General features: G+C 46.5%; 1 protein-coding gene and 1 pseudogene across 1 annotated transcript in view; one reads left to right on the top strand and one right to left on the bottom strand.

The window, feature by feature from the left end:
- The window catches only part of nek11 (NIMA-related kinase 11), a 67,143-nt gene that overhangs the window by 4,830 nt on the left and 48,400 nt on the right, over nt 1-13,913 (top strand). Inside the window, exon 3 of the mRNA XM_086312590.1 lies at nt 12,793-12,958. Coding sequence (XP_086168716.1) covers nt 12,793-12,958 — 166 coding nt within the window. The remainder of the gene's footprint in view (nt 1-12,792; nt 12,959-13,913) is intronic.
- On the bottom strand, nt 6,285-8,244 carry LOC147319823 (uncharacterized; annotated as a pseudogene).

The following is a 13,913-nucleotide window of genomic DNA, read 5'->3' as shown; positions in this document are numbered from 1 at the left end:
GTTCTGCTGGAGCTTTCTTCCTGTTGAAAGGGAGTTTATCCTTTCCATTGTCACCAAGTGTTTGCTCAGAAGGGGGTGTCTGAATTTTGGGGTTTTCTCTATATTATTGTAGGCTGCTTATCTTACAATATAAATCGGCCTGAGGTGATTACTGTTGTGATTTGGTGCTGTGGAAATAAAACTGGGTCGACTGTTGGCCTGAAGTGTCCCAGGACAGGAGGACCAGGGGGGATGAATGCTGTGTTAGCCTGCATGGATCGCTTGCAGCTGCAGTATTAGAGGAAGTTTAGGATTCAGAGATGTAATCAAGAGTAAAGTTTTTCTGACTATGCTGAAATACTTCTAATCACACCTTATTATTTGTGCTGTGCTGATGTAGAGATCTGAGGTCCTTATTAATCAGCTCAGATGGAGACACTCACAGGAAATACCTGACACAAGTACTGATAACATATCTCTTCTATCTCTGTCCTATCTGCGTCTACCTCCATCTCATCACTCCTCTCGTTTTCCATCGGTCACGCTCTGTCGCTTCCTCGCCAACCCTGACACACACACACACACACACACACACACACACACACACACACACTCACGCCTTCATCATCAAGTTGACGTTACAGTCGTGTACATTCATCATCAGGAGGATAACCTTAAACCCAGTCTTCATCCCAAGATGCACCTGCACTTATACAGATTCGCTCTTTGTCCCCAAAACGAGACGTGCTCCCACAATGTGTCCAACAGATTTAAGTCCCCACAGACTCTGTGATACAAGTACAAACAAACACGCGCACTCTTCAGTCCAGCCAGGGAGGATGACAGCATGCTCAGGCAGTTTTACAGCAGGACGAGGACCTGAGAAATCCTCACCGCCTTCATGTTTATCACGTCTCTGACTCCTCACCTCAGTGACTGAACACATGAATGGTCGAGTGGGCGACACACACAGGGATGCAGCATGCTGTCCTTCCAGCACATCTTTCTGTCATCTCCAAACCAGAATCCAACGGCCAAAACTCAGCAGCAGAGTGCGTTTTGTGTCTGTGGTCAAATGTCCATGTTTGTGAGGACGGGTCATCGTGTTAGACCTTCTAAGGACTTTATCTCTGGTCACTTTGGGACTCAAAGGACTGTTTGTGGGTTTGGATCAGATCAGGTTAGAATCAGATTTACATTAAAGTGACAGGAAAGACTTTTTTAGAAAATTGTTTCTTTTCAGGAAGAGAAACTTCCTGTGAGAAAGTGGACAAACGCTGAGACTGGTCACATGTTTACATCCACTCGTAATGGGCATGAATGTCATGGTAAATTTACGCTTTTAATGATTTCTTTGAACATTTATTTTCCTTTGCTGGAATCTTTACAAGAATTGATTTTTAAAAAATAAATGTTTCATTATTTTGGATTTTCTCTGAAGCAAACGGGGTCAGAGTGAACGTACAGCCAATATTTGTTTAAACGTTCATTAGGAAGCTGCACCTTGACCAGACTTCTGTCGGGGTTTTGTCCACCTTCTCAGCAGAATTATCACGGTCTGTGTGCGGCAGGCAGGACCCAAGTGCAGGACTCAAGACGGCCAACGTAAACTCAGCTTTATTTGCCGGACGGCAAACAAACAGAAAACTAACTAGACTGGAATCATAACAAGGCGTCTCCAGCAGCCAGAACACAGACAGATATGAGGGTACAACATGACAGAGGGCGAGCAAAACACAGGGTTAAATAGACACCAGAGTAATCAGGGAACGGGAGACAGGAGGGGCACACAGCTGGGAGAACTTAGACCGAACGAGACAAGGGAAGCAAAAGCAGACACACTGCAAACAGGACAGGAAGTATCAAAATAAAACAGGAAACACAACAGGAAGAGGCATGGACTTGACACCGATCAAAGGGAACACAGAAACAAAACGTAAGAACTAAAATCCCAGAACAAAGAACTACTAGAGCTAGAAACACAGAACCATAAACCAAAAGACTAAACACTGTCACTGACCAGGACCGTGACACGAATTGGTCAGGTTCATTTAAAGATGATTGTTCCCTGGTACAGATTCGGCTTTTAAGTGTAGTTGTAACAGCGTGGAGGTCGGGGAGGACCATGTATTGTTAGCCTGATTCCAAAACCTCTTCTGATGTGTGTTTGAATACGGCTGAATTAAGATTTGTGGCCTACACTCAAAACTCAGGTCTGTGCCGAGAAACCAGCTCAGTGTGCTTATGTATGCAGACACAATTATGCTTGTTGTTGTTGTTAGTGGGGCTGTATGTACATGTTGATGCTGTGTGGAGAAGAGAAATCTAAACGAATTTCATATTTGTGTACCAAATTCCTGCTTTTTAAAATCGTGTAAGCTGTACAGTCATTCCAGTCCAGGAAAAGAACAGATTAAAGAAAATGATTAAAAAGCCAAAATGACCACGACATTCGTGCCCATGAAGATGATTCGTTCCTGTTAGAAGGGAGTTTTTCCTTCCCGCCGTCACCACCAACACTGGGTTCTCTCTGTGTTATTAAAGGGTCCGTACCTTCCACCATAAAGAGCTTTGAGGCGAGTGTTGTTGTGATTTGGTGCTATATGAATAAAATTGAATTATTGCTGTGATGAGTGTGGAGCTGTTAATATTTGTGCCCTCAGATGTCCATAGACCTTTGGTGCTGTTGCATGTTTACTCTCACACATTTGAGCTCATAGCTCTCAGCTGTTTTTGGATCAATCTGGAGTGTGCTGCTCAATCTCAGGTGCCGCCCCCCACGCCGCCTCCTGCTTATGCTCCTCTTTGTCCTTGTTATCTCCTGAAAGTCCTTCTAATAAAGGCTAGCTGCAGCCCCCAATCCATCTTCTGCCCTCAGCTGTTGTCAGCGGTTCACGGTGTTTAGCTGGAGGTGTTGTCCAGGGACATGCTCACAATGAAGGGCTCTGTGGTTTACTCGGACAGGGCGAGCACCGAGGAGGGATTTTGAGGATTCGTAAAGAAGATAAATTAATCCTCTGTTTGTTTAACGGGAAGATTGAGTCTACGGAGCCCCGCAGGGGACATGGAAGAAAAAAAAAAATTAAGACGGACTTTTGCGAGATCTCGCAAAACAAACGTATTCTTCGGCCTTCGACCTCCCGTTAGCTTCGAGCTAACGGGAGGTCGAGACCTACTACAGCCGGGAGGAACACCGCTTTCCCGGCACATCGTGCCTCGACCTCCCGGTCGGCTTCGAGCCGGCGCCCGAAGAATGCGGCTAAAACTGTTGCGAGATCTCGCAAAACTCGCAAAAGTCCGTCTTAATTTTTTTTTCTCCCATGTCCCCTGCGGGGCTTCGTATGAGTCTCATAACTAAGTGATAAATAAATAAAGCTTCAGAGCTCAGGAGGCAGGAAAGGTTTTTCTTTGCAACGCCAACAAACTTGAGTGTGGTGCAGATCAAAGTGTCCATGAAGCCAGGCTTGTGCGACTCGCCATCATCCCTCCGTCTGTTACGTCTGTGTTTTATGTCAGCGTACAGCCGACACGGGCGAGGTGAAGTATTCTAGTGGCTACCAGTGTTTTGAATCCAGAAGGGCCAGATGGATGCTGGTAACATTTGACTCTAAGGGGACCATAATAAATAGTATCATAGAGCCACAGATCAAGCGAGCAGCAGCGTTATCTCTTCTTTTTGGGAGGAGTCTCCCCCTGGTGGCAGTGAATATAACAGCTCTTATTTTATGAAATCGTGTTTGTTTTGTAAATTATGGTCCAGTTGGAGCCAAAGGGACGATTAAAAAAGAAGATTTTTGTTTCTCAGTCATATCTGTCGTGGTTGTGCTGTGTGGCAGGCAGGGCGAGGACCCATGTGCACGACGCAAGACGAAGGAAAAAACTCAAAACGGCAGCTTGCTGGAAAACTCACATCGAATACAAAGCTAAACTAGAAAACAAACCAGGAACTGAGAACTAGTAACACAGAGGGACAAACACAGCATCGTGAGGGTACGACACGATGACAGACAGAGGAAAACACGAGCAGGATGGGGAACAGGTGGGAACACAGCGGGGACTAATCAGACCCAACGAGACAGGGGAGGCAAAACTAGATACGCTGATGTAGGACAAGGACTATCAAAATAAAACAGGAAACACACAGACCGAACTCAGACTCAAGACACGCAACATGAGACAACATGACATGAAACGTGGGACACGGGAGCAGAGATTAAACACAGGCTGAATCCCTAACCAAAACCAAAACCATGAACAAAAATATTTCTCATCATGTTTGGTCTCAAAACACTGTCGAGGATTCAAGAAGGTTCCATGAGTGGGTGACGTCACAGCCAGTGTCAGGTTAAGATTACGGCTGAAAATAATTTTAAAAGCCTTCGTTTGCTCCTTTTCTAAGCTGGCTTCACCCTTCGTTGTAGTAAACAGTTCAGTAAAAAGAATCTAGTCTCTGCGCCGAACTTCCTGCGCTGTCTGACTGAAAACAAACTTTTCTAATGGCGGTGCATGTGGCACGTCGAGTGCTGCGTGGCTGCGAGGCGTTGGCTCAGGAAGCGGCGCCGCATTCAGAAAGAAGCCGACCGTGAGAAGTCTTTGTGTTGTCAGAAAGCAGATGGCGAGCCGTTGTTTAGAGTCGTCATCTCTGCCCTTTTCACCATCTGACAGGTCTCACCTCCCTCTCCTCACCTCCTCCCCCCTCTCGCCTCTCCCTCTCTGATAAATTTGGACTGGGTGGCCTGATCGACGTGTCAGCGTTTGCTCATAAATCTCTGACATCTCCGTGTGCCAGAGACGGACTCGGCCTCACGCCTTCGTGGTTTTCACCGTGTGTCGCACGTCGGGAGTGAGGAAGAGCGCTCCGCTCGATTACGGTGGAAAAAATGAGACTTTAGAGGACAAAATGAAAACGCTAAGCGCCCCAGGTACGTGACCCCTCTATCCGTTTGGATGCGGTTTCCATGGCAACAGAAGTGCAGCACGTGTCACGGCTGAGCGTTGTTATCAAGATGGAGGAAACTCTGAAAAGAAGCTGTCAGTACACTGAAAACAAAGCAGAGAGCAGGATTCATCAGAGAAACCGATGATGGTTTACAGTCCGTGTAGAAGTTTATTAGTTTATTGTGAGCTAACAGAGTGAATTTCAGTTCAATATTTAGTCTGAATAGTTGACAAGTTAAATCAAAGTCCTTGTAGAAGTAAAATTGCTACATGTTTAAATTAACGAGGGATGCACATCTCTAATTTTTACCATGAGTTAAAAGCTGGACATAAAGCCTCACCAGTGAAATCTGAGTACAGATCCTTGTGGAAAGCAGGTCGTACAAAGTGTGACCAAAAAATTGTGAGAACACGTCCATAAAAATCGAAACTACTTCTGTAACGCTGGATCTACTGAAAAGTGATCTTTTACATTTATTTTCATCTTCAGGAAGCAGACAAAGTCACTCTGAGGACGGAGCAAAGATCCAGAAACTCTCCCCCCAAACCTAATGTGCAACCATCAGATGTTACATTTAAACTTTGCCTAAAAATGTATATTTTGACAGGATAATGTCCACCGAAGAAGGCCTCATGGACAAAGATGCAAATCATGCACAGGAAGCTTCTGGTAGCAGAGATGAACTATTGGACATGTTTTTGTTGAATAAAACTGTATGTAGGTTTAAAGGGAATGAAATACATAAAAAATGAATAGTCCCATGGGATAAGATTATTTTCTGCTTACTGAAAGTTAAAGATTGATTAAAGATGCTTCGTTCTGCGTTTTTTTTTTTTTATCTTTAGCGTTTTCTCCAGAGACAAAGAACAGAAGAAGAAACACCTCCAAACAACCAGAAAACCTAAAAGTGGGACACAAATTCTCCAAACTCTCTTACAAAATGCTTGCTTTTAAAATTCATGTGTCTCAGATGCTGGTTTTTACATTTTCATCTGCAGACACTCACAGGATGCAGTGGTTCATTGTTGGATGGCAATCTCACAGTGATATCTGCACTGTGGATTTACTGCATGAGGTGAAGTTTGGGTAAAATCCAAAAGTCCCATCTGTTTGTCAGCTGAAACACTGAACACCACATGCGGTGAAACATTTCTGTTCAGTGCAGCAGGTGCTGGAGATTTTAATCACCCTAAATGAGACATTACAGACCGGTCTCACATATGTCGGCAGATGTTTTCCTTTGGTACTTAGTCTGGAAATGTCTGCAGTAACCTAGAAAATTAGAAAGTGGAGCTTTTGCAGATGTGGTTAATGTTGCTGAGAAAGTAAACATTAGAATACGTGTAAAATATGGAGAACATAACAGTTAAAAACGCACACATTTTACTGGTACTAAAATAATTGGATAAGCAGAAGAAGATGGATGGATGGACGGTTGGATGGATCGATGATGGATGGATGGACGGTTGGATGGTTGGATGGTCAGCTGGACGGATGGACTGACGGATGGATGGACGGTTGGATGGATCGATGATGGATGGATGGACGGTTGGATGGTTGGATGGACGGATGGACGGATGGACTGACGGATGGATGGACGGTTGGATGGATCGATGATGGATGGATGGACGGTTGGATGGTCAGATGGTCGGATGGACGGATGGACTGACGGATGGATGGACGGTTGGATGGATCGATGATGGATGGATGGACGGTTGGATGGTTGGATGGTCAGATGGTCGGATGGACTGACGGATGGATGGACGGTTGGATGGATCGATGATGGATGGATGGACGGTTGGATGGTTGGATGGTCAGATGGTCGGATGGACTGACGGATGGATGGACGGTTGGATGGATCGATGATGGATGGATGGACGGTTGGATGGTTGGATGGACGGATGGACGGATGGACTGACGGATGGATGGACGGTTGGATGGATCGATGATGGATGGATGGACGGTTGGATGGTCAGATGGTCGGATGGACGGATGGACTGACGGATGGATGGACGGTTGGATGGATCGATGATGGATGGATGGACGGTTGGATGGTTGGATGGTCAGATGGTCGGATGGACGGATGGATGGACGGTTGGATGGATCGATGATGGATGGATGGACGGTTGGATGGTCAGATGGATGAATGAGTGGATGGATGCACACCTGCTGTATAACAGACACCTTTGTGAAAAGCGTACCAGGCTCTGGGGCGTGGACCCTTTTGGTGTTTGATGCGTAGAGTTGTATATGTCATGCTGTTGTGCGTGTTTAATATCAGGAAGCTGTTTTGTAAATGATTTTCTCAAGCAGCTTGCTGCTGACCCATTTAAGCTACAGGCCGGCTCTATTTAAAGCATCAAAAAAGAATCTCATTTGTCTTCTGCTCCTGAAAGCCGGGAAGAACTTTTCAAATGCAGCCAACAGGAGCATGGATGTCATGTGTGAATGCTGTTTACCCAGAATACAATCGTGTCCACATACTTCTGGCTGTACAGTGACGCTCTCACACAGACAACATGATGCAAGCAGTGACTCACCTGAGCTCGTCTCCTCTGAGGTTTTAGGAGCAGCTGTGTGACCTCCATCGTCTCTGCCACACCTGGAGTTTCTGTTTTCAGTCTCTGACAGAACACGCTCAGGTTCGTTCAGCACAAACTTCCTGAATTCACCTGAGATCTGCTCCAAAGGTTCGTACACACCTGCTTCGGGTCCTCGGAGTCTTATTCAGTCGCGGTTTCTTTGCAGCAGCTCCTCAAAGCCGAAGGCTCTGCCTCCTGTTCTACTTTTAGAAACTCTCGAAACCACAAATAAATCAGCAGTCTGAGAAAGAAGTCCTTTATTAGGTTGATGAGGAACTGTGAGGTCTTTAATGTTATGATCCTGATTATTCAGGACTACATGTGGAAAAAATCTGCAGTTAACAGGAAGCCAATGAGAAGAAAAACGCCTGCTGTGGCATTTTGGTTCAACTGAAGACGTTTCAGGGAGCTTTTAGAGCAGCCCGATAATACTCCCATCATTTCTCTCGTGTCCTGTGAACTCATAATCTGTCTGAGTGATTGATCAGTGTGCTCAAATGTCTCAAACTGCTGCCTGTGCTCGTCCAGCCTGCTGAGGCTCTAAAATCTTACTTCCTGTTGTGCTGATTTATCCACTTCCTGTTAAGCTTTCCCTTCAGCAGGAAGTTGTAGGAGCCAGCTGGGCGGCCTCTCGGAGAGGCTCAGACGCTGGAGGATGCATTGAGATAAAACGATCACCTGAGGGACAGGTGGAACGTCGCAGCAGGCCAGAGGAAGCTTCACCTGGCGACGTGTTTGAATCATTTATGTCTGAAAAGTCAATCAAAACGATTTGTTCTCTTATACCAACAATTTATTATGCTCAACAGCAACTGTGCAGGAGTGAAATAGACATATTAGACGACAGGAATAAATAAAAAAGCAGGAGAAAGGAGCAGGAGTGTTTGAAATCAGTACAAAGAGTTAATAGAGTCTGTGTGAGCGTCCTGAGTGATGAGGGTCACTCAGATTGGTGGGCAGGGGTCGGGGGAGAAGCTGTTAGTGAGTCTGGAGGTGTGGCAGCTGACTGACCTGAGGCGCAGACCAGAGAGCAGTGGGTCAAACAGGTGGGGGGCGGGGTCACCTGTGATGGCCCTGGTTTACTTGAGATAGGAGGATCTGGCGATGGCCTCCAGGTGTGTCAGAGGGCAGCCAGTGATTTTTTGGGGGGTGCTAATGACCCTCAGTGCAGCCTTCCTGCTCTCAGTCGTGGCCCCTGAGTACAAACACAGGAGGATCACGCTCTCCACTGAGGAGGGTAGAGCAGCAGCTCTGGGGTTGAACCCTGAGCTGTAAGCTTGTGTATCTCACCTGGCTCCGCCCTCGGCCTCTGTAACCTCTGCTCACCTTGCTCACATCATGTTTCTGTTCTTAATGTTGCCTCACAGAAAGAAGGTCCTGAGTTCAAATGCAGCGGGAGCCTTTTGGTGTAGTTTTTGTTCCTCTGGTGCTTTTATTACAAACATCATGTTTGATGTCACCAGATGGAAATCGTGGAGTCCGAATAAAAGGAACTACTTCATCTTCATGTTACTGTAGCTCGCTGGTGGGTGTGTCTCCTGCTGACTGTCAGGGTCAGAGTTCATTTGAGTGACTGCGAATCTCTCTATGACTTCTGATTGAAATCCTTCCTTCCTTCCTTCCTTCCTTTCTTCCTTCTCTGGTCTCGTTCTGGTTTACAGTTCAGGGTCGGAGCTTGTGTTTCTCTGCTCTCAGCCAAACAAAAACACACGATCTCAGGAGCATCTGAGCGTCGCACTTCAAACATCCTTTCTCCGTAGTTGCATAGCAACGGACGGTCGGCGCTCCTGGCTTGGTGAGCAGCTGAAGAAAAGCCCCTTTCAGTGCACATCACAGTGAGGGCTCAAAGAACTGAATGAAATAGATTTTTTTGCCCATAAATTATAAATTCAGGCTGTGAATTTGATTTCCCAGCAGCCTTTTGGCTTTAACGTGAAATCAAAGGCAGTAACGGCGCCGCTGAGCCGGTAGTTCTTTGAACGGGAAGCTTCTCCCCTGTGTTGGCTCACATTTGTGACCCTCTAAAATGAAGCTGAAGACAGCGGCTTTAACAGAAATCAGTGGGAGTGTCCTGTGGGTCTGCGTAAACTGAATGGATTCAAATATCCATCCATCTTCATCCGCTTTATCCGGGGCCGGGTCGCGGGGGCAGCAGCCTAAGCAAAGAGGCCCAGACCTCCCTCTCCCCAGCCACCTCCTCCAGCTTATCCGGGGGAATACCAAGGCGTTCCCAGGCCAGCCGAGAGATATAATCTCTCCAGCGTGTCCTGGGTCTGCCCCGGGGCCTCCTCCCGGTGGGACATGCCTGGAACACCTCACCCAGGAGGCGCCCAGGAGGCATCCTTGTCAGATGCCCGAACCACCTCAGCTGGCTCCTTTCGATGTGGAGCAGCAGCTGCTCTACTCTGAGCCCCTCCCGGATGGCCGAACTTCTCACCCTATCTCTAAGGGAGAGGCCAGCCACCCTTCGGAGGAAGCTCATTTCTGCCGCTTGTATCCGCGATCTCGTTCAAATATCCTGAAATAGGAAACAGAAAAAACAAAAGCGGAAATAGGAAAAAATAGGTTTCCAAATGCACAAGGGAAGTGTTTCTGGGGAGACAATAAGCCGACGGACCAGTGTGCTTTTGCAGCGTTTTTCTTATTGCTGGTGTTTTCTTAAGTTGCAGTCCGTTTGGCCTCTCAGGGCCACCGTAAATCCCCTAGATCGTTTTAGGGCACGGTGGTGAGCACTGTTGCCGCACAGCAAGAAGGTCCTGCCCATATGGAAAAGAAATAGTAAAAACGTACATGATTTACTCATGAAAGTGGCCACTTTCACATTACTTTCATATATTGTTTTAGTAAGTATCCAAAACATACAAGTTTCATTATATAATTTTTCAATGGATCTTATATCTATTTTTACTCTTGTATGCTTTTCATACAAGTTTCACACAAGACAGATACAAACTTTATAAGATTTATAAATATCTTTTCCATGTGGGTGAGTTCAATTCCACCATCAGGCCGGGTTTGCATGTTCTGTTCGGCTTCCTCCCACCATCTAAAGTCATGCAGTTAGTGCGGATAGGTTAATCGATTAATCTAAATTGTCCGTAGGTGTGAATGTGAGTGCGAATGGTTGTCTGTGTGTTAGCCCTGCGACATGGCGACCTGTCCAGGGTGTACCCCGCCTCTCGCCCTATGACAGCTGGGATAGGCTCCAGCGGCCCCGCGACCCTGAAAAAGAGAAGCGGATGCATGGATGGATTTAACTTCCGCGTCTGACAGCTGTGATCACATTCAAATAAGTTCGTAGTAAAGACCCACTTGTTGCATTTCTGTTACAGGAAACTAACAAGCTGCACGTTCGAATCAGTCGTGAACTTTTTGAATAATTTTCTGGTGGGACAGAGAAGATGATCCCAACATGTACGCGCCCTGACTTTGTTTCAGATCAAATCGGTGGACGTCATGTGTTATCCAGTGTGATGTGATGCAAATCAGCACAGTGTTAGTGAGGTCACAGAGGACCGTGCACCTCTACAGGACAAGAAGCCTTTTGGTAGCAGTCGCCCCCTGCTGGGCATTAAAAATATTTCAGGTTAAAGGTGTGTTGGGTTCATTTCTCACCTTTGTTAAAGACGAGCACCAGAGTGCAGACGGAAGTTTACTTTGCTGTTTTAGTTTCTGTGGAATAATCCTGAGTAAACGTTAAGTACTGAAGTGAAGTGTATCACAGCACGGGAGGGTTTCTAAGCTCATCCAAGTTGACGCACACGACATTCAGAAAAACCAAAGCAGCAACAAAAAACCCACAAAAAGCACAAAAAGGCAAAAAACTACAAAAGACTGAAAAGCAGCACAAAGCCTTTTCGCCTCAGTCGTGTGCAGGATGAAATCAGAGCTCACGTCTCTTTGATCCTTCTGTTCTGCTTTATGAATCAAAGCTCTGAGATTACAGATTCATGGAAGTGTGTGTCTCTGAGTGTGAGTGTGTGTGTCAGTTGGATGATGACTGACACTCTGCTCATCCACATCACTGATGTGTCGTCAGCATCGACAGCATCCAGCTGTTTTCCTTCACCGCGGAAAGTCTGCAGCTGCGGCGCAGAGACAACGACGCCCCCGTTCCCTGAACTAAAAGGTTCAGGTGGGTTCAGGATGACATTTCACAAACAGCTCGCTCTTGTTTTATTTAAATTTTTGCCTTTTCTCAGGAGAAAAGATTCAAAAAGGAAGAAAGGAAAAAATAATGTGACAGGTAAATGGAAATGTGACCTGATTCCTGCATTAATTAAAATGACAAAAACAAAACATGAAAACAAGAAATGATAGAACAAGAGTGGAGCTTTACTAAAGTACACCGCCACTGCTCTGCTACAGCCCCACAGACTGTACAGAAAGGATGGACACAGTCACCGCTGTGCCATGTTGCAACATGATGCTGTAACTCCTCATTTTAATGACGTTTAAACTGATGAGTTACAACATGAAGCTGCCATACAGCTGCTCTGAAGCCGAAAACTCGCCGTACAGGCCAAAACTGTTTTATTTCTGACATCACAGGAGGATGTTGGTGCTTCTAAGCTGCCTTCAGTTTTCAGGCCAGGACTTTTTGCTTTGACAGCAAACCCACAGCTGCCTGTGATGACATCATCAGTCACCCAGACGTTTAACGAGGGGCTCGTATGCGATAAATAAGATGGGATAAAAGAATTTTGAACGGTGCCTCGAGTGGAAAATAAACCGTCTTACTGGTATTTTAAGATACCAAAGTTACTACAGCACGTGTCCGGGCCAGTAAAATCACATAATCACAGTAAGCAGGTCGTATTTTAACTGAGGAATTTCCACTTTGACCCCGTGCTGCGTTTCTGCTGTCTTCACAGCAGAAAGTGAAGCCGAGGGGGTGAGAGCAGGGAGCTAATAAACCAGAGCCTCCATTTCGCCTGCTGACCTGCTCACCAATTTAACAAGAGCTGGAGAGACGGCCTGCTCGGTGAGCAGCAGCTGATTACCTCCCTGAGGGGGAGCGGTTTGAGACCACGCTGCTCCAGTTTTTAGCTTCGTGCTGACATTAGCAGTCTGTGCGCTCTCCCTCTGGATGTGACCACCAGTTTTTATTGCAGAAATATCATCGCTCCACAAAGTTCTTACCCAGTACGCTGTGTGCATCCTTCAACTTTAAGGCACTGGTTCACATTGAAACGTTTCTAAAAGCTCCCTGCCGTGAACATCATGAACGCCATCAGTAAACAGGTGCTTCACACCTGCAGAACGTCCCTCTGACCTGTGTCTCTCATCTAGGAAGGTGCTGAAGCAGATTCCTCTGGGTGACCTTCGACCCGACGAGACGGTTAGAGCCACTCAGGAGGCCCAGCTGCTGTCTCAGCTGCACCACCCGGCGATACTGACCTTCTACCACAGCTTCCTGGAGAGAGCCGCCTTCTGCATAATCACAGAGTACTGCCTGGTAACAGGAACCAGGAGCACTCACAGGGAGAGACTGAATCCCTTTGATCCAAAACCTCACTTAACAAAAATAATCTCAGTAAATTCAGTTGGACCTTCAGTGTTCAGCAGTTACAGTCGGCCGCCAGTTAAAGAGGCCACGCCCCCAATAATGCAACCATCAAGTGTTAAAAAACGAACGTGTGAAGGATTTAAAACAGTTGCAGTGACCAGAGGAAACTAGTCTTTGTTTGCTCCTGTTTGAACCTCACTGTTGGAGCCTCAAGTGGACGTTAGAGGAACTGCAGGCTTTGCTTTTCTGCTTCTTATTTATAGCTGAATGTAGATCACTCACAGTAGCTAACGTAGCTAACTACACCAGCTTGTTTGAATGAGCGTTTTAAGTCCCAGAGAGACATGTGGTGGTAAAGTCTTTTCTTTTGGTAGCATTTCAGCATGCTTGGGTTGACTGTTCTCCCCCACTGCCGGCATGGTTCCCATTTTCAGCCTTGGAGCTTGAGGCTTGATTGAAACACTGCCTGTTTTTGGGAGACACGCCTGATGTGGGTTCAAACTCTCGGTCATCTACCACGGGAACATGGGTTTGCGCTAACTCGCTGTCCTTCTGTAATGCGCAGAGTTCAAGCTGCCTTAAGCCAACCTGCCCGACGCAGCTGTTAGAGTTCGTTCCTGATCGGGTTTAAAATGCCTCCCTGTCTTACGTTTCTTACACCTGCATGTCTGGTTTGTTTGACGTTGCAGTGAAACCGAGTGCTCTCTTTGTCCGGGGCCGCCGTGCTCTTCAAAAACATCCTCACCTCAGTCACAACACATGAGGAAGTAAGAATGAAGCAACCGTGACAAAAGCTGCAGATCTGCAGGTTTGCATCAGCGAACGTTGGGCCTGTGGAGAGCCCCTCTGTCTGATAAAGACACAATGAAGCAACAGCCTGAAACCGAACCCCCCGCCCCTCCCT

Source organism: Aulonocara sp. 'chitande type north' Nkhata Bay, linkage group LG11, assembly GCF_057382095.1.
Source record: "Aulonocara sp. 'chitande type north' Nkhata Bay isolate Kocher_YH1m ecotype deep benthic linkage group LG11, A_spYH_male_GT1.1, whole genome shotgun sequence".
Taxonomy (NCBI): Eukaryota; Metazoa; Chordata; class Actinopteri; order Cichliformes; family Cichlidae; genus Aulonocara; species Aulonocara sp. 'chitande type north' Nkhata Bay.
Note: the sequence above shows the minus strand (reverse complement) of the source record. Positions and strands in the feature narration are given on the sequence as shown.